The sequence below is a fragment of the Rattus norvegicus genome, chromosome 17 (assembly GCF_021556685.1).
Source record: "Rattus norvegicus strain SHRSP/BbbUtx chromosome 17, alternate assembly SHRSP_T2T, whole genome shotgun sequence".
NCBI lineage: Eukaryota > Metazoa > Chordata > Mammalia > Rodentia > Muridae > Rattus > Rattus norvegicus.
The window spans coordinates 40,767,921-40,789,021 of record NC_141550.1 but is presented as its reverse complement, the minus strand read 5'-3'; the positions used below and the strand labels follow the sequence as shown (position 1 = coordinate 40,789,021).

General features: G+C 42.3%; 1 protein-coding gene and 1 long non-coding RNA gene across 33 annotated transcripts in view; one reads left to right on the top strand and one right to left on the bottom strand.

Moving 5' to 3' along the window:
- LOC148000142 (uncharacterized) overlaps positions 1–18,505 on the bottom strand; it is a 37,383-nt gene extending 18,878 nt beyond the window's left edge. For 2 of the 4 annotated variants that reach the window (XR_015641667.1, XR_015641664.1), the window contains exons 1-2: positions 18,332–18,505; positions 17,449–17,634 (exon numbers count right to left, since the gene is read on the bottom strand). This is a non-coding gene — a long non-coding RNA (uncharacterized LOC148000142). Of the gene's footprint in view, positions 1–9,026; positions 9,474–15,596; positions 15,949–17,448; positions 17,635–18,331 lie in introns of those variants that run through there. The other 2 variants (XR_015641665.1, XR_015641666.1) reach the window with 2 other exon arrangements.
- Positions 16,287–21,101, top strand: part of Cmah (cytidine monophospho-N-acetylneuraminic acid hydroxylase) — a 90,611-nt gene continuing 85,796 nt past the window's right edge. For 7 of the 29 annotated variants that reach the window (XR_015640896.1, XR_015640895.1, XR_015640891.1 and 4 more), the window contains exons 1-2: positions 18,636–18,697; positions 18,925–19,125. Coding sequence is in view for 16 of the 29 variants with exons in the window: in XM_087591046.1 (XP_087447172.1) it covers positions 18,687–18,697; positions 18,922–19,125 (215 nt within the window). In the remaining 13 variants the exon portion in view is untranslated. 29 annotated transcript variants of the gene reach the window in all.

Sequence of the window (21,101 nt, the reverse complement as noted above, 5' to 3'; positions counted from 1 at the left end):
ATGTTATACAGACTTCAGTGAGTCCAGAGACAGAGGAATGACCTATAAATAGAAATTTTCTTTGCAATTAGTTTTATTTTAATTAATTTGTTATTAATAATTTGGAGACAAAGTCTCAGTGTAGAGCCCTGGCTGCCTAGAACTCACTATGTACACCAGACTGGCCTCCAGCTGATAAAGATTCCCCTGTCTCAGCTTCCTGGGTGCTGGGACTAAAGGTGTGTGCCACCAAGATATTTCATTTTTGAAATGGTCAGTTAAATATCAAAGGTCCTATTGATTGCTACCTTGGAATCAAGTGACACAGCTAAGTGAGAGAAGCCCTGTGATCCTGTTGCTGTCTGTGGATAGTAAGAAGCATGTGGGCATTGCCTGTTGCCCGATCACCCTGGTGCTGGCCCTGCCACATTCCTGGTGGCCCTGGGCATTGAACTCTGTCACCTTGCACATCAGATGTGCTGTCTTTTCACTGCAAAGCTCAGGGTGGACACGACCAAATGACAACAGAAAAAGTTATTTCAATAGTGGGCAGGAAGCAGCAGAGTTGCACAGCAGTCATTGGAAGACACTTACAGAGCCTGCCTGAAGTTGGGACGCAATTGAAAAAGCAAGCTGAGCTTACTGCTCGGAGAGTGAATGCTTCCAGTGAATACCCCGCTGCTGGGAGAAGTAACTCTAGTTAATGAAGTGTTTGCAGGACGTCTGTTATGAGGTTGTCTGGCTGATCAAGATGAGGCCATGGGGCCCCTAACTCACTGCTGAAGGGAACCCGTGTACAATCCACTGGGAGTGACTATGCCACCCCCAAATAAACAGAAGTAAGGTAACTTGCTCCAGCATGCTTGCATTAAAATAGTGGAGAGGTGGGGCTAAATGATCTTTAGCACTGCCTCTCCCTACCCCAACCCCCCCACCCCTATGTGCGTGTAATCTGCTCTCAATAGTATTGCTAGGAAAAAAATTCCCCCAACTCCTGCAGTGAGAATTTTGGGTTCTTAAAAAACCCAGCTATGCTATGTGACTATAATCCAAGGTGTGGGGTAAGAGGCTGCTTCACAGCAAACTATTATGATTTGTCTCTTGCACTAGCAGGGGCATGATCCGTGCCAACTGCCAATCATTTAATTCTGAGGACTCTGGAGAGGATGTGAATGGGAGAGCCTCGAGGGCCTGTGGTGGAAGCTGTTCCCCTGCTGCTGCTTCCTGCTGTCACTTATAATAGATTGCTGGACTTCTGGATATTGATATTCTGACAAGGAAGATTTCAGTCTTGCTCCTAGAAACCGGATGCTTCTAATCAGCAGGAAGTAGCCTAAGGAGGTCTATGCCTCACCTACCTAGTGTTGTGGGGGTTGGAAGGGTTTAGAGTGTAATAAGAGTTGGAAGAGTGGTAGATATAAGAATCCAATGAAATAGCTAAGAATTATGCCAACAAAATTCCTACTGGGTGCAGGTAAACACTGTGCACTTCTTTTGGATGATGCCTTAGACTTGATGTGTGGACCAGGGACTAAGCTTTATAGTTCTGAATTCATGGTATTATCTACAGTAAAAAGTGCTTCTAAGAATTCTGTATTTCAGGATAACAATGTTATTGTAGGTCTCATATAATATTGGGTTTTTTTTATTTGTTTCTTGGTTTCTTTGTTTGCTTGAGAAAGATTCTCACTATACAAACTGGGCTAACCTTAAATGGCCTCTACCTCCTTCCTAAGTGCTAGGATTAAGGGCTGCCCCCCAACACACGTAATATTACAACTTGCTATGTCCATCCCTGGATTTATGTCAAAAGACTTAACAATCTTCACATTGGAAATGTCTGGGGAGTTGAAGAAGTTGTATGTTATACAGTGTCATATGAAGGACTACTGTCTTCAGCTCACAATATGTTGCATTGGCTACTGCTCTTTTACATGACAAAGCAACAGGCTTCCAGAACATGAAGAAACAAAATACACATTGTCATGGTTTTGAATATGCTTGGCTCAGGGAGTGGCACTATTTGGAGGTGTGGCCTTGTTGGGTAGGTGTGTCACTGTGAGTGTGAGCTTAAGACCCTCACCCTAGATTCCTGGAAGTCAGTCTTCCACTAGCAGGCTTCAGATGAAGATGTAGAACTTTCAGTTACTCCTGTACCATGCCTGCCTGGATGCTGCCATGTTCTTGCCTTGATGATAATGGACTGAATCTCTGAACCTGTAAGCAAGTCCCAATTAAATGTTGTCTTTTATAAGACTTGTCTTGGTCATAGTGTCTGTTCACATTAGTAAAACCCTAAGTAAGACACACATCTTCTCCATTTAAAAAAAAAATCATGAATCCTGCCTCATCAAAGAAACTTCTTTTTTTGTAGCAGATGGAGACAATTTGGAGATCTGCAAGTTGGTCAAAATGCAGAGAATAAATGGTAACAGGATGCCAATCACAATCTGTGCATCTATAACGCAAACCCGACAACTAAGGCCTAAAGAACACCATGGAAGGAGCAGGCAGAAAGATTGCAAGAGTCAGAGGTCCAGGACACCTGCAGAAAGACAGTATCTTCTTAGTCAAGATGGAAAAGTGATATCCATGAAATCTTATCAATATGGTTGATTTACAAAGACTTGCATAAGGACAGCACCAAATAACATGTTAGCACATACATGGAATTTCACAAGGCTCCAGGGAAGCTACAGGCAGTAATGGCTGCTTAGAGCAGAAGAATCTATTTTCTCCAGGGATGAACTCCCTGATAGGTTTTCTAATCTGAAATGGTCAGTCCTAAACACATGAATATACTAGGTGTATAATCTATATCTGTCTATGTAACAATAATAAAGAAAGATCATGCATTTAGGAACTAGTAAGGAAAAGTAAGGGAGAACTTGGAGGGGGCAGAAGGAGGGGTAGAAATAATGTAAATATAGTACTCATGTATAAAATTCTTTAAAAAGCAAAATGTTTAAATTAAAAAAAATTGTATTTTGAGGACTGATTTAAGTAAGTCCTTTTGCTAACATCTAGGACAGAGAATTTGTTCAATCATTTAGATCTCATCTGAAGCTTTTTCTTGATAGGTATCTATGATTAGCTCCTCCTCTCTTTAATCCCACCAACCTGTGAGGAAGTTTTCAAGCCCAAAAATCTTGGGGCTAAGATGTAATTTTTACACTTGTAGCTAGCCATTGCATGCCATTCTAATCTACCCAGTCCTTAGGTACTCTGTTATCAGTATTATTTGCCAACTCTATCCAGCACTGTCCATTAGTCTAGGGGAGATTTCTTAGGAGAAGCTTGGAACATCGTCAAAAATCCATCCAGAAATCCAGAGGCAGGTCCCAAGAAGGATTTTCCATTGGGATGAGTTTCTGGCACTACAGGAGCTTCTGGAGAGACTGTTTCCATCTAAAGTTGGATAGCAGAAGTCCATAGTTTACAAGCAGAACACCCTATGGGGAATATTGCATATAGCTCTTCACTACCTTGCCTAAGCTCCAGGATTGGGCCATGCTACCAGCCCCCTTTCAGCTTCCCTTGAATCCATGGATAACACACACACACACACACACACACACACACACACACACACACACACACACAAACACTCAGAGTTGTTCAGTTTCAACTTGCCTTCTTAGCACAACTGCTGGGTGCTACTATCTCCCACCTAGAAAGTGTGCCCTTCATAATATTTTTATCTGCACTCCTCTCACCTACCCTAAACTTTAGTTGCTAATTACATCCCCGACCTCCCACTTGTAGGAATGGCCACAGGCGACCACTCTGCTAGAGATCTCACATGTCTGGTCAACTTTACTCCATCCAGCCTGGCAAATTTCTTCTCCCTTGCATCCCTTTCCCCCCAGGGACTGGAAATTCTGCCTACATCTTCCATTGGCTTTCTTTTCTGACAGATCAAGAACCAATTGGGGAATAGGACCTTAGCATCAGAACTGCCCCTACAGGTTCTGCTAAAGAATTAGTGGTGGGAAAATCTGATGCCGTGGTTACTTTTCTTGTTGCTGTGACAAAATAATGGAAGGAAGCAACTTAAGGAAGGATGGGCTTATTTAAGCTTGTAGTTTAGGAGGATATTGTCTGCCATAGTAGGGAAGTCATGTCTGTAGCAGCATATCATGGCTGGCCATATCATGTCCACAGTCAGCAAGCAGATGAGACATGAATGATAGAGCTCAGACCACTTTCTTATTGGTTCCTTCTTATTCACCGTGGTATCCAAATCATGGGACATATTCAGGGTGTCTCCCCTCCTTAGTTAAGCCACTTTAGAAACCTTCTCACAGACATGTCCTAAGGCATATTCCTAGATGATTGCAAGTCTTGCCGCATTAACATTGAATATCTATCCAACATAACTTTAGACTTAAGATTTTACAGACTTATAGACAGTTGTCAATGACCTAGATATATAGATCAAATAGAAATACCTGTATTGGGGTTGGGGATTTAGCTCAGTGGTAGAGTGCTTGCCTAGCAAGCGCAAGGCCCTGGGTTCAGTCCCCAGCTCCGAAAAAAAAAAAAAAAGAAAGAAAGAAATACCTGTATACTAAAGGGATGGTTATAAGATATGTGATCCTTGAGAAGCTTGAAGTGTACATTAAAGCCAAGCATATTAGTGGCCACCAGAAATTCCTTCTGGGGTTGGAAGATGTGGTGGTTTGAATATGCTTGGCCGGTGGGAAGTGGCACTTAAGTTAAGAAATGACTTAGCACATATTGAGAGGCTGCTGCCATTTGAATTGAAACCAATACCTTTTTGTCATATCACGCTGTAAGCACTGTTTCTTTTGTTGGCAAGAGAATCAGAGACTGCTGGATACATGTGGATGGGAAGACTCTGAACACAGCTGACAAATGACACTGGAGCTGTGTAGCCATGGGAGCTGCTCAGACATCTTGTTCATAATAGATACCAAATCAGAGTAGAAATTTGCTCATGTAGGGGAGACATAAAAACTCAAACTGTGCAAGGAAAACCAAAACAGGAGACCTGGCTGAATGTAGCTCCTTCCAACCAAAGAACACATGGCACAAACCACAGTGTCCAACAGTAAGTAGAAATCTCTACCTCACTGTGGCAGTGATTTAACAGGTAGATGCCCAGGTATTTCATCCAGATGTTCTCCTGTTCCCTGGTAGACCTGGGAATGGAGTCCAGAACAAAACACTTATGTGACAAGTGACAGATTTTTTTTCTTCCTTTCTCCATCCTCTTTCTCTCTTCCTTCTCCTCTCCTTTCTTTCTGTTCATTGTTTCAATCTTCCTTCTACACCCAACACACTGGGCATATAACCAAGTCTGTGTTCTGTATGAATGGTTCCAAAGCAATAGTCTGTAACAGTATTCTTAAACTTTGTCAGAACTCAGGTGACTGATAGTGCCACTCTCTCAACTGACTATATTAGGGTTAAGTGTGAATGTACATGTATTGCCTGGTGGTAAAAATAGCCTAGATGTTTCTGCATCTGTGTAATCTTACCCCATATGAATAAGAGTGCATTGAGAAAGAGGCACTGTGTAAACTAGTATTATGGTCTGCAGTCTAGACCAGTGCCATGAGCAAACTCAATGCCCTCCCAATGGGGACAAACTCTGAGTAGAAACAAAGGGAGCAAGAACTGTAGCTGAGGATAAAGGATGGACTAAATGGGTTATGTAGCAGAGGAAATCTAACATTCTATGAATAGCTTGGGAGAAACTCAGAGGAAGAAGATAGTATTATCTCTCAGTACAGTTCTACCAGGATCCCAGAAGGGTGAATCTACATTGTGGACCATGACTACTCTTGTTGTAGGAGTCCAGCAAATGAATGAGAGCATGCAAGTGCGAGTGTTCTCACTTTGGAGACATATTTTTAACAGTTTAATTATAGAGTGAGCTTATTAATTATTGAATGGGATGCAAGTACTAGGGCAATGTCTTTTGAACTGTGTATCATTTTGCCATAAGCTATCTATGTACAACAATAATGAAGGGGTGGCTCTGTTTAGTCATTACTTTTTTATTGGTTATTGTTCTCTCTCTTTCTCTCTCTCTCTTTCCCTCTCTCTCTTTCTCTCTCTCTCTTTCTCTCTCTCTCTCTCTCTCTCTCTCTCTCTCTCTCTGTATGTGTGTGTGTGATGGGGAAGAGACATGTGTCATAGTGCATTTGTGGAGGTTGGAAGACAACTGTGTGAAGTAGATTCTCTCTGACCACTGTTATGTGGGTTCTGGGATGGAACTCGGTTCTTCAGGCTTTTGCAGCAAGAGCTTTACTTGTGGAGCCATTTCATTGCCTGCCGCTTCCCCTGCCTTCTGCCTGCCTGCCTGGCTCCCTGCCCACCCATCTCTCTGCCTGCCTCCATGCCTCCCTCCCTTCATCCTGTCCTTCTCTTCCTGAGGAGCTTAGCAAAAGAGTAGTTTCCTGGTCTTCTCCAGCCAAGGGTTGCCTAAATCCCTTGGTATGGGCTGTTTTTCTATTTGCAAATGTCTTTGATCATCTTTTGGTTGATGTTTTTTCTGACTTTCAACTCTAATTCTTTCACTTTTTAGTTATTGTATTGTTAACCATTTAAACACACAGTAATGGCACATGCTTTGTGTGATGTGTATAACACGATCAAATTGGAGTAGTTATTTTATTCACCAATACTTATTACTTATTTGTGGTGCATACATTCAAACCTTCTAGCTACTTTTTAGTGCATGTATTGTTGCTAACACAGTTACCCTACTGTGCTATGTCTCCCATATGACTATAGTATTGTACCCATTGCCCAACCTCTCTGTTACCTCCTTTCCTTAGCACTCTCAACCTCTGCCAGCTATTATTCTGCTCTGTATTTCGATGATGCCAGCATCTTTAGCTCTCCCCAGAGAAGAGATCATGCAGCATCTGTACTTCTGTGCTAGCTTATTTCATTTAACATAATGCTCTCCAAGCCCACTGGGTAAATGACAGAACTTCATCTTTTTATAGAGCAAATACACTACTGTGCATGTATATGTACCACATTTTCTTAATCCAGTCATCTACAGAATGGGCATTGAGTTGATTCTGCAACACCAACCAAAAGGTGGCACCACAAAGCCTCTAGATACTGGGAAGATGGGAAGGGCTTGCTCCTCTGTAGGCCTGTAGGAACTCAGTCACATACGGTCAGTGAATGGTCGTGATGCTCTCAGTCTAGCAATCCTTGGAACAAGCTCCCTGCTTTGAACAGTTCTATAGTTTAAGCCATTATATTTTTGTCTGTGATTAGTTTGGGGTTAATTTTTGTGTATCATTTTGGGTAGGAGGGAAGCTATTCTTTTCCTTGTCTATTTAGTTGTTCTATTACCAGTGGTTTAAAAGGCTGTTCATCCTGCAGCAAAAGGTCCTAACATCTGCACTGAAAATTAAGGGACTAAATACACCTGGTTCTCATCGCAGTGCTCATGGCTTTCACACCCAGGTGTGTTCCTTCATTGCTCACTTGTAGTTTGTAGGTTTTGAAATTGAGACATGATTCTTGCAGCACTGTGGTTTTTCTTCCAGGTTACTGCTCAAACTATTTTGAGTCCAGTTTACCAGTCTTCAGGATCTGGATAAGAATTGCAGTAAATCTATAGATAAATGTAGATATAGAATACCTTTTTCTCTTTACTTAGGCCTTTGCTTGCTTTAAACAGTGCTTAGGAATGGCTTTTTGTGAAGCTTATGCCTGGCTAGTGTTTTCAGATTTATTTTTATTTATTTGTCTATGTGTATGCCACATGTGTGTTGGTGCCCACAGAGGCCAGTAGAGGGTGTTGGATGCCCTAGAGCTGAAGTCGCAGGTGGGTTGCAAGCTGCCCGATGTGGGTGCTGAGAACCAAACTCTTGTCCTTTGTAAGAGGCCCAACTGCCTTTAACTGCTAAGTCATCTTTCCAGCCCCGTACACTTTTTACGATGACATCGTGAATAGAATTGTCTGTTAGCTCTAGGGTGTGTGTGTGTGTGTGTGTGTGTGTGTGTGTGTGTGTGTGTGTGTGTCACTCTTAGGATTTTGTGTAAATAAGATCATGTTGTCTGCAAAGAGTTTTATAGTTTCTGTCTGAACTGGATACTTTAATATATATCTTAAGTTTTCTGACTAGAACATCCACAAAAATGGTGGGCTGATATGGGAAGAAGGGACATCATTAGGTTTTCTTCCATGTTGAGGGATAAAGCATTCCCTCTTTTGATATTAATGCTACAAATCGAGCTTTCATAGACTACTATAGTCAGGTTGTAGGAATTTCTTCCAGCTACAAGTTTGTATCAGGTTTTTAAAAAAGATTTATCTATTTTATGCCTATGAGTGCACTGTAGCTGTCTTCAGACATATCAGAAGAGGGCATCACACCTAATTACAGATGGTTGTGAGCCACCATGTGGTTGCTGGGAACTTAGGACCTCTGGAAGAGCAGTCAGTGCTCTTAACCGCTGAGCCATCTCTCCAGCCCTTGTAACAGTGTTTTATTGATGAGCAGGTCGTTTTATTGATGAGCAGGTCTTTTTTTTTCTTCTGTCTTTCTATAGCTTTTGTGCTGTCCTGTGATTACCTTTTATTGAATTAACATATTGCATGAGTTTATTTTTAAGAACCTGTTATGTGTGAGGTTGTATATGTGATGATGTGTGAGTGTGGGCACATGTGTGCTCTGGCACGCATGTGGAGGTAAGAGTTCAATTTGTGGAAGTTGGTTCTCTCCATCTACCATGTGGGTCTCAGGGATGACACTCAGCTTCAGGCCTGGTAGCAAGCACCTTTATCAGCTGAACAATTTTGCTGGTCCACAAACTGATTTTCAGATGTTGAATGATGCTTGTTTAGGGGAGGATAAATCCCATTTGTTCTGGAAAAATGATTGCTCTATAAACATTTGCTAGAATTCATCAGTGAAGCCATTGGGGCTTGGTTTTTGCTTTTGGAATGGAGTTTATTTTATTTGGTTCTGGGTCTCGCATGTTGTAATGCATACTGTAGAGTTGACCTATACCTCCAGCTATAGAACTAAACTTTAGGTTTTGTTTTTATACATTTGGCTTTTTATTGAACATGTCCACAGAAGAGGTTTAGTCAAAAAGACCAAAGCCCATATCACCATCAGATTCCCCCAGATTCTCCCTTTCTTTGCTTCTGCTTTCCTCTCCTCGCCTGGGGCAGCCGCCGTGGTGGAGGACGCTGGACTGCCCACTGGCATGGCTTCAGCACTGGGACTGGCAACCAAACCCTGCTTTGCAGATTCCCAATGTTGATGTTGGCTAGGGCCTTGGCAAACAATTCAGGCCATAAAGTTCAACATTAATCTGATCTGCTTTAATGACGGCATTGATCCTATCCCCCATGACTGGACTCTCGTTGTACAGGGTGAGGTGAAGTAGAAGCGGGCAAACTCAGAGACCTCGGCGGGGTGCTCGTTCCCAGATGAAGAAAGAGTCTCACTGTAACGTGGCCTTGGCACTCAGAACACTTTGGCTGCCTCCGAGAAAAGGGCATTTACTGTTATTAATTCTATCTGCTTACCCGTAATGGCTTATTTTGATTATTTATTTCTTTTTGAGACAGGTTCAGCAATTTGTGTTACTCTAGGGATTTACCCACTTGCTTATATAGAGGTGATGGTAACTTACCCTGGTTTATTTCTGATTTTTGTGATCTTCCCAAATGAAATTGTTTTGGGACAGTGGATTTGCTTAAATTTCCTGCTGTTTTCTGTTCTACTTTTTTAACATCTACTCTGTTAAATTCTTCCTTCTACCTACCCTAGATCGGTCCATGCAGCTTTCCCAGCCTGAACATGGGAGGCAGAGATGGGGATTTTCTTCTTCTTTACCGAGACTACTTAAACCCACAAAGGCTATTCTTTTCTAGTGATAATTCTCTTACTGAAGATGCAACATTTTGCTCACATTTTTGAACAACAAATGTTAATTTCATCCACCGAGGAATGTTATCTGAATAAAATTAAGCATGCACTTCTTTTTTTAACTTTTTATTAGCTTTCATGTCATGCACCCCAGTCTCGTTTATCTCAGTGGCCTCTTGTATCTACGCTCTGCTCTTGCAACCTGTTCCCCAAAACACACACACACACACACACACACACACACAGCATAGAAAACATCTTGTCGTAGCTGTAGTGTGTCACAGCGTGTGCCATAGTATATTACTCTGTCTTGCAAATGTTCACTGTAATAGGTCATTGGTTTAGTTAGAGGTCTCTGGCTTCTGTGGCACCAGCAATATTTGGATTCTGACCCGGACTCCTTTGGATTATATTGTTGTTGCCCTGTTCCGTAGAGATCCTGCAGTTTCGGATTGGCAGGATTGGTCTTTTCATGCACCCCAGCAGTTCGCAGATGATATCGGTTTGGAGATGGGCAAACTCAGAGCCCTGGGTCTGGGCCTGGGTGTCAGTTGAGTTGGTCAGCCCTCTGGTTCTCCCTTATTCTGAACACAAGGATGAGCTCTCCAGCACTTAGGGTATGCGTGCTTCTTTCCCCCAGCGTGTGCATGTTGGTATTTGTCTCTGCAAGTTGTTTAAATTTGTTTCTTTTCCTACTGAAGTCTGTCACACATACCCTAATATGATATATGATAATATGACCTATAGAACGTAATACAGCTATAACTTATCATTTCATTGCTGAATATTTGAACTTTATAATCAAGGACTAAATGTAAATAATGTGGTTGTGCATCCTTGCAAACTTGTCTTGACGAACATATGCATAGTTCTTGTCTAGTTTTGAGACTAGAATAGTATTGACAGATGTGGCCCACATGTACTTTCTGTTTTTCTAGACAAGGCCCCAGTGTTTTCAGGGTGACAGAATCAAATTGCCTGCTTACAGTGACTTCCCAGTTTCCACTGCCCTCCACTCCGACTCCCCACCCCTTGCAGCAACACTTGGTATTTCCAGTTACTTTAATTTTAGTTAATCTAGTGACTGCAGGCATATCTTGTTATGGCTTTATTTTTCATTTCCACAACTACTAGAGATGCTTGGCTCCCTTTAGAAATGTATTAATAATCTGAATATTCTCTCATGTAAAGTGCCTGTCCAAACCTCCTTTTTAGCCTATTTTCCTATTAACCACAGATTTGTAGAAATTCTTATATACTCTGCAGAAAATTATTTGCCCAAACAAACAGGTCTTTACTTTTTATCTTTTTATTCTTTTATGGTGTTTTGGAATGAATGCATTATCATCTTAATACAACTTGAATTTTGATAATTTTCTTTTGTAGTAGTTTTTTGTTGTTGTTTTATCTTGCTCTGTGTGTGTGTGTGTGTGTGTGTGTGTGTGTGTGTGTGTGTATTGTAGTCTGTCTTATCTAACTTTTTTCTTTTAACATGGTATTTTTATTGATTTTTGGAATTTCATATCATGCGCCACCACACTTACTCCTCAGTCCTTCCATGTCTTCCCACTAACCTTCGTGACCTGCCCCCACCCCCACCCCTGCCAAAAAATAAATAAATAAATAAAAATTTAAAAGACAGAAAAAGAAACAAAGCAAGTCCTCTTTGTGTTCAGTATATACTCACTGGAGCACGGTCAAACTCACAGCGGCCTGCCCCTTAAAAGAACTGAGTCCTTCCTCTCCAGCACCCCCACCAGAAGCCATCAGTTGTGGAGAGCTACACTTCAGCATCCTTATCACGCTCTCTAAGAGTTCTCTTTGATAGCTTCCTGTCTAGGCTGTTCCCTTGGGTAGAGGTTAGGAATTGTCACAGAAGCCTTCCATGCCCCTCTTTCTTGACTGTGTATCTGCAGTTATCAATATTACTCCAAAAGTAGCTTCTGTGCTCTTTACAGTCAGTGGGAATGCAGCTCATGAGCTTCCATGTGGTTTCTGGTGACAGTACACACAGCCTCCTCCTGGTTGAAGTAGAACCACAGTGACAGTGCAGGCCACTCATCAGTATGGCCCCTGGGGGCAGCACTGCCTAAGGATATCAACACGCCTTCAGGCTGCATCACAGACCACAGATACCAGCGTGGCCTGCCTGAAGGCCACAGTCATGAACACAGACCTTGGCTGCAGAAACACTAGACCCAGAAAGGGCCCTTAGCAGCATGGACCCAGACATTAGCAGGGAATTTCATAGCATACTTTTATTGTCTCCTTAATGACCATGAAGTCTATAGTGTTGTCCTTTTTGTTTCTTATATTACTTCAAATCGTCCTTGCCTTAAGATGGATCAGTTTATGATTGTTCTTGACTCTTTAGTGGTGCAGAAATAGTATACATCCTATGAGAACTCTAAATTTTTATGTTTTCCTAGGCTAGCCGTCTACTGTATGGTACTCTTCCATGTCAGAGCCTCCTAGGTTTGACCCCTGCTGAGCCCGGCTGATACATGTGGAACACACCTGGGCCACACCTGGGCAGTGGTCAATTCACTCCTGCCTTTTGCTTTCTCAGCCTTTGTCCTTGAGATTTAGGCTGGTCTTCTCAGATTTCTCCCTAATTAATTCAGGTCACGTAGTCGGTCTTTGGTTACCCAAGTCACGAGCCAGGTAGTCAAGAGCCAGGGTTTCCAACTATGCTTCCCAGATATTTTCTACCTGGGGAACTTGGGTATATAAGGGGTGAATAAAGCTACAGGAGTCTCTCTCTTCCTTCTCTGGCTTGACACGAATAACCTGTATGTATGTGTTTCTTTAATCCTGCAAGCTTTCGCCCGATTCTCGGTACTGTGTCAGTGCGGGCATGGGGCACTGACAAATGGAGATCCCACCAAGATTTGAACTTTGAATCTAGTGATCCGAGATCGGGAAAGAAAAGGTCTCCTACGGGACGTCCCAGAAAGTCGGCGCAAAAGCAGGGACGTATTGGGGTAAGATGGGCTAGGAAAGGCCTCGATGATTTGGGCTAGTGTGAGTAAAACTTGTAATAAGAAAGGGACAAGGTAATGGTAAAGTGTTTTTGTGTATGCGTTCTTTTAGAGTTATGTTTTAGTCTTTGGACCCTGATTAGAGATAGTTTACACGCTAGACATGAGAGAGAATGGGTTTGGGAAAAACAGTCCTCCCGGACTCTCCTCGGATGCTTTGGAGAAAGAGAAAAACTTTTTAGAGCTCTCCTAGGAACAGAGGGAAGGCAGGAGATGTCCTGCCTCTCTGCTGGCTCCTATTGGAGAAATGCTTACTTCTGCTTCTGGGTTCCATAGATAGGATATGTGGGTCCCTTCGGTGGGACACCATCTAGTTTTTTCCCCTCTATGTCTATTGTCTGTCCTTGGTGCACCAAGCTGTCCATGTCTGTCAGTTTATGTCTGTGGTTTTTGTTTCTCATTGTTTAAATGTTTTATGTTTCATGTTCAAAAGAAAAAATGGTAAAAACTTTATCTGCTGGTCGTTCACATCTTGATTTGGTTTTAACTCGTTTCAAAAAAAAAAAAGGAACAAATGAATAAAAAGCAGTTTCAATTGGCCTTTGGAGCCCTGTACCTGCAGCTAGGAGCCTAGGTCAGCTGGAGAAGCCCAGGGACCGAGCATCTGCATGAGTTGATCTTAAAGGTGCCCGCAACTCCTCAGCTTCTATGGTAGAGAGCTGATGGCTGTTTCTCTTAGAAAAATCCCTGACTTATTATTAGACTTAGCAGGTGACAAGGTGCTTCTCTTAATATTACAGATAGAAAAAGTAAAGATGATGCTTGGTCTAAATATTAAAGATATGTGCAGCCACTTCAATTTTGTTTCTGATTGGTTTTAAATGTATAAATATGCTCTACATGCCTTGGTTATGGACTATTGGCTTTTAAGTTATTGGATATGGTATCCAATATGTATCCAAAAAAATGTAACATTGGTAACAGAAAGTTGGCATAAAACTGGTAATTTGGATAGAGTCATTCTAGACAACATGCGGCATGAACCAACCTAGGGAAACAGGTCTAAATTGAGATAATATTTTTATGGAACTCTTATCCTAGAAACCAGGCTTCTAAAAGATTTTAGGGCAATGTCCCTCTGTTGAGGTATTGGAGCCCGCACCATCATGCGTTCACATGTAGGAATTGGCAGTCAAACTTTGTAGCATGGAGGATAGACTCGGGCGTTTTGGAGACTGGATTTTGGAGACTAGATTGTTTTTTGGAGGTTGAGTTTTGTTTTCCAAAGTTGTGGTTTGCCCTGAAGTTATCTGTATTTTGATGCTAATTCCACTGCCCCAAGGACAGCTGCCTCGTCACATACTCAGGACTCAGGTGACTTCCCAAAGTTGTGGCTGTGCTCTGGTGTTACTGAGAGATGGCATCTTAAGGCAGATAAGAAAATTAAAAATTCCAGGGCATCTGGTACTGACTCATTCACCAGCCCTCTGGACGTGAGTAAACGAGTAACGAGCCCTACCCCTGTGATGTTTGTCCAAGTCCTAATTGTATACTGCTCTAGTCATTGTGTCCTACAGATAGAGTTCCGGGGAGACGGAGCAAAGCCTATCCAGATGTTTATCAGGTGCAGGAGTGTCATTAACTCTAACAAACATTTACCCCAAAAGGACAAAGAAGAGGCCTGCTTTGGGAACAATGAGAACGACCTGACCTTCCTCTGGTTTTAGTAATAGCCCTGTCCCAGGAACTACCTGACCATAAAACACTACCATGAGGACAATCCTGTGACTTTGAGAGTTTCCCCTTGTGGCATTTTTGGTATTTCCTTCTGACATCCCCCCATCTCCTGGAGGTTGTGACTTCTTCCTTTAAAAAGGCCTTCTCCCAGCCACTCGGGGTCAACACCTCTGTCTCCTGCGTGGGATACGTGTCGGCTCGGAGATCTCTGTAATAGATCTTTGTAATAAACCTCGCCTTTGCATATTACATCCAAAATGGTCTCTCGGTGTCTGGGGTCTGCAACTTCCCGAGACTTGAGTAAGGATCTCTCTTCAGGGATCTTTCATTACAAGGAGAATTTAAAGATTGTGATTAAGGATTGCCAGTGTTACATTGACTAATTCAAACTTATTTGTAATTAAGAAAAAATCAAACAGGTAGGGATTGTTACAGGATTTACAAAGGATTGATGAGATTTTAGAACTTGTGAGAGCATTACAGCCTGTTTACTTACTCCAACTGCCATTTCAAGATAGATTTAGCGGATTGATTTTATGCAATTTGTTTACGTCCTGGCGATTGTGAGGAGTTTTCATTTCGTGAGCTTGCTTATAATTTTACAGAGCCCATGAAGTGATATCATTAAAAATTTTACAAAAGAATGGCTAAGGATCAATGTCTCAGACCTATGGGACGTTGGCAGAGCCTTTCTCCTGACATGCTCAGGAATGAGAAAACCTTCCTTTGGTCCAAGTGTCAATGTTGGCAGTGTGTATAACTACTCATTTATTCAAATAGCTAAAGTTTAACAAAGTTATCAAAGACAAAGAGGCTAGACATATACCTTCAAGTCAGTTGCTGTTAGCCTGAGTAGACCTTAGAAATTCCTAAATCTTATTTGTCAAATATTTCTTGCTACTTATCTAAATTTTTCTAGAAGCCTGGAATTGACACAGCAAAGACATAAGTGGTCAGGTATATATCTCCAAGTCAGTTCTGTTAAACTGAGTAGAACTTTTAAACCTTAGGAATTTATAAGCCTTAATCAAACATTTTATTTTTAAACATATGCTGGTTTTTATAATCTAAAATTTTTACTCTCAGGACAAAAATCGTCATACAGAAGTTTATCCTAATCCAGAACATCTTAGAGACCTATTGCTGTATTCTTAGTCTAAAAGGAGACACAATGATGAGCTAAAGCAAATTAAAATTACCTATGCATAGACTTTTTTTTAAACCATTAGTCCTTTGCTACAAGTTTTAAGCAAGCTTGTTCTAAGAGATTTTATATATATTTAACCATACCCAATGAACTTACAAATCCTGAGATAAAGAGTTTATACCATAGTCTTAAGAGGTTTTTCTGATAGCAGAGCAAAGAAATCCTGAAATAAAGAGAGGAAAGAAGACAAAACTTAGCAATATGAGACTTTTGAGAGCATGGAGCAGAGGAGTTTACATATGAGGGATTGGGGAAATCATTTGCTTGTGCAGTGGTAGAAGTTCTTACAGTCTACAAGAATTTGAAAATAGGGTGTGTCATGTTTTGGCCACCCAGCTGTAGTGAAGTCAAGCCATTTGCAGAAGGACAGCAAAGCTTTGATGAGTTTGAGGAAGAAAAGAGATTAGATAAGGAGGGAAAGGGTCAAAAAGAGGGAACTCCACCCAAGGGAGGATCCCAATCTTGTAGACTCATAAGTGCACAAGGGAACTGTGAAACAACAGAAGGCTCCAGTGAACCAATGGGAGGGACACAGGCAGAACAGTAAGCTCCTAGGTACAGGTAAGAAAGCTCCAGGAGGGAGTTGAGAACATGGGGGGATGGAGAAAATGGCGGGAGGAAGAAGGGAAAGTGTCCTGGTGACAAGAATTATAATATAGGGCATCCCTAAGTGGATTAAAAGACTTGTCAGAGAAAAATGCTCCAAATAGTAAAGGAGAGGTGTCTCTTTTCATGTGATTGGACCCAGCACACTAGTGTGCTTTTACAGTATAGTAAGATCCAGGCAGCCAACAGAGACAGTGCAGGCAGCGCTGGGGTGGTATTCCCCATTAGACAAAGAGAGAGCAGGTAGAGGGAGAAGCTTTTCCATGTGATGGGTGCCCAGGACAGCATAGTGGGCTCTGGGAGCCACAGAGACTGAGAGATGCCTACAATCACAGTGAAGAAGCACAGCAGGTGGAGGGAAGAAGCAGATAAAAAGGCAGACTCTAGAATTTGAAGTCTACTATGGTGGATGGCAGAAATTGGCAGAAACAATCAAATCAATGGCATGGTTTGATTAGCAGAGCCCAGGCCACTTGGAAAGGGATCTATTTAGACTTGTGGTGATTTCAGTACCAGGTGCATAAACCAAGGACATAACCATTTCAAGGTATGTTTGAGGAGAAGGGTTTGTTTGTTTGTTTGTTTGGTTGGTTGGTTGGTTGGTTGGTTGGTTGGTTGGTTGGTTGTTTTAGTGTAGATATGAGGGAAAGTACCGACAGAGGCATCTGGAAGAGTCCAGGGCAGAGAAAGAAAGTAGTAGACTATAGACTGTACACGACCTGCAGATTGGACAAGTCCATGAGAAGAGGGAATGGCAGAGAGAAAGAGAAGCAGGCAAAGGAGACTAAGGGATGGGAGTAAGAGAGCCAAGAGAAAGCACAAGAGAAATAGGAAGGCCCCAAGGCAATGAGAGGCTGGGGAGGGATGCCTGTGAGTGGAGGAAGTTTGGTACACATGGTAGCAACATCTGAAAACCCAGCACTTGGGATAGAGAGGCACAAGAGTCAGAAGTTCAAGGCTGTCACCACCTACATGATGAGTTTGAGACCAGGACAGACTCCATGAGACCCTATCTCAAAAACAAGCTTGCACACTGAACACCCATACTTTATTTTACCTTTTGCACTTGCTTTCTTCACTGGGTGACAGTTACACTTGAACACAGAATGTGGGTTTTCTGGTCCATTCACCTGAAGATGTGTTTTCCTGTGCATCTGAAGATGGATTTCCTGTGCACCTTTAACCAGTGTGTAGGTGTGGCGCCTGTGCTTGTCTTTATTTAACTCGGTGCTAGCTCTTTATACTGTAAGAAATCAGTAAAAGGACCCGCAAGCTTTAGATTGGATTCCTTCCAACCATATCCACTTAAAACATGTCTGAAATAATGCCACGTCTGCTGTGAACAGAATTGGGAGGAGTTAGGACAGATGTGACAGTGGGACTCCTACTGCAGGACTGTCCTAGAGCTCTGCCCTCCACCATTTAGCAAGGGAAGTAGCTTGAGTTCTTGACCCTGCCCCCACCACCACCCTACCCTGCACCCTGATCCTTTTTACCTTATGGTTTAAGACATTAAAGAATAAAGTGAAATCATCCCAGTACATTTGAGCTCATTTTTAAAGGTAACACGAAGAGAGGAGATAATTTGGGCCACTTTAAATTTGAAGTAAAAGATAAAATAAGCCCACACACACCCAGATTTTTGCATCACAGATATGCAAAAAAGGTTCATTTTGAAAAGTCTCTTCGTGGAACTTTGCTGTTGTTATGATTCAGAGAGACAGCCTGTTGAGGAACTGGGTTGAAGCTGATGCCTCACTACGGCTGAAGTTTTCTGTAAATTACTCAAACTTAGTGCCTGAGAGAGTTATGTTGTAAAATAGCTAACTGGTGATGAACACAGCATGGGAAAGGCAGTCAGCTAAGTGGTGAGAAAAAAAAAAAACCCACAAAAAAACAGGGCTCTAAAAGTGAACAGGGCAGGCGAGCAGGTGGCATACCAGGTGCTGTCTTGGTACTGAGTGGTGGGGTCAGACCAAGTAGTCAGGAATGGATTCAGACAGCTTAGCCGAGCAGGGTGAATTCTAGCTGGAGCTGCAGTCTGATGGTGACCCTGCAGGACTTGAACTCCCTCCAGGGCTGAGGGATGTCCAGGTATAAAAGGAAAGAAAGAGAAAGCTGAACTGAAGACCCAGGCTTTTAAAAGAGGGGGTGGGGTGGGGAGAGGAAACTATCAACGGAAATAGTGAATTTGAGTAAACATTCTCTTTCCAGGCGGTCTAACGCCTTCCTGGTGTGAGCCACAGAAGTAGAAAGAACACCCAGCAATTGCTTTGAAATACCAGGAGCTGGCAGATGATGGACAGGCAAGTGAGAAAGGGCTCAGTTCTGTAAGAGAGCAGAACACACATTTGCATGGATTTAAAGGTGGGGGTTGGGGAAAAAGGGCACTCACTATTGGGGGGCCACTGAGCCTGGGTTGTGGGAGATGCTTCAGACAAAAAGGGAAGTTTTCAGCTGTCATTTCAGTGTGTTTATTCTTTCAAGCCCAAGGACAAACACTCCACTTGTAATGCCTGTCTTTTCCTAGCAGGAAACAGACAGCCGAGACCCTGCTGTCCTTGTCTCCTGCTGACGTCGCCAACCTCAAGGAAGGAGTCAATTTTTGTCGAAATAAGACTACTGGGAAAGAGTACATTTTATACAAGGAGAAGGACCACCTAAAGGCATGCAAGAACCTCTGCAAGCACCAAGGTGGCCTGTTCATGAGAGATATCGAGGATTTAGATGGAAGGTACCATGGGTCCTTTGCTCTCCTGCCAGGGATCCTGTTGGCAGTTAGATTTGACACAAAGGGTGCTCACTTTGATATTTTATTTTAAATGACCCGGTCAGCAAATTGCTTCTAGTAAGTTTTCCTCTTCTTTCATTGGGACAGTTCCCTGACTTCAAAATTAAGTTTTGCTTAGATTTCCTTTCCCTTCTCTCTTTCTAAATACTTGACAATCCTAGCTGCCTGTTGTAAGCTACCTTCTAGAGTATATGTACATGTATGGCAGTATTTGGGTTGCAGAAGTACAACCACACATATGAGGTATTGTATTCATCGAAGATTCAATTCTTCTAGAAATCCTTTTGCCAGGACACGCACATGCATATGCACACATTCTCTCTCTCTCTCTCTCTCTCTCTCTCTCTCTCTCTCTCTCTCTCTCTCTCTCTCACACACACACACACACACACACACACACACAGACACACACACACACACACACACAGACACACACACACACACACACACACACACACACACACGTAAGAGACAGACAGACAAGCAGATAGACAGAGAGTGCTTTCGAAATCTTGCTAAAGAGCTGATAGATTCTTTTTTTTTTTCTGTCAGCCTAGCCACGCTTGGGGGAAAGACAGAGCCGCAGCTCTCTCCCTAAACAATGGTGGTTCTGATTATTTTTCTGAGCCTATGCTTTTGCCAGTCTTCATCCCCATATAGAATGTCTGTCCTCCAGGCAGTAGCAATGTTAGGACAGAGTTGTTTGGCTTTGAGGAACTATCTGGCACAACTAAGAATTCTTGGGCATCTGCAGTGTCAGCGCCAGTCACCTTATGAATGCTGGACCCTACCCTTTAGAGTCCTCTGAAGCCTGCCCTGGTCTACTTGGGTTGAGACCTTGGGTGTTGGGCCTTGTCATTCCTTTATGTGATCGATCTTACCTGTGCCCTTGTATGGATAGTTCAGTGATAGAGGGAGCTGAGGGGCTGTCCAAGAATGTCCCACTTTCATTGTGCTGAGGACAATTCCCAAATCTAGAATATTCTCATAACTACCCATAGACTTGTCTGATTCTAGATATGTTCCACATCCTAGTGGACTTTCCAATGTGACTCTCTGTTGCACCTGTAGCCAGAAACTTCAGATTATCTTTAATTTGGGTTGTTTGTTGGTGACCTCCTATGGAATAGGGAGGGGCCCTCACCTCCTTCCATCTCTGGTACATTCATGCAGTCCTCAGGGTAGGTAGAGGTTTTGTTCTCCTGCTCATGATCTTTGGGAGATGCTGAATTTCCTGTCTTTCTATATGCAGCTAACCACTGAGGGAGATGTTAAAGCTTTCTCCTCCTTGCCTGCCTGCCTCACTGTTCGCCAGCTCTGGAGTAATCTTGAACAAGTTCATAATCTTTCTCAGTCCTCTCACTTATAAATTGAAAATATTGCCTACTTTGTCAGAATTCTGAGAGAGTAAAGTTTGCTGTTGAAGCATGAGGACCCATGTTCATATTCGGAGCATTTATATAAAAAGTATGTGTGCCTGCAATCCTAACCTCTGCAGAGGCAGAGGCACGAGGACCCTGGGCTTCCTGGCCAGCCAATCTAGCTTCAGAGAGAGACGCTCTCTCTCAGAGCAAATGAAAGAAATGAAGAAGGAATAACGGCAGACGGCAGTCATGTTAGGAAAGAGGATATGATGCCAGTTGTATTTCTACTTCTAATCCTGTCATAGCTGTTTTGGTTTGGGTAGTGGGTAAATGCATATAGTGTCAAATTTAAAGTGAAGCTTCATGTCCCATTCCGAAGGTCAGTTCTATCTTTATATAAGTTTACTAAGTTATACAAGTTATAAGTTAGACTGTGGGTCTAGATAATTTTGGTGTGGGATGTTTTTTATTTATTTGCAAGCTACTTTTTAAAAAAATAATAAGGATTATTGAAAATAAATTTTAAAAATAGAATAAAGCAAATGAAAAAGAAAC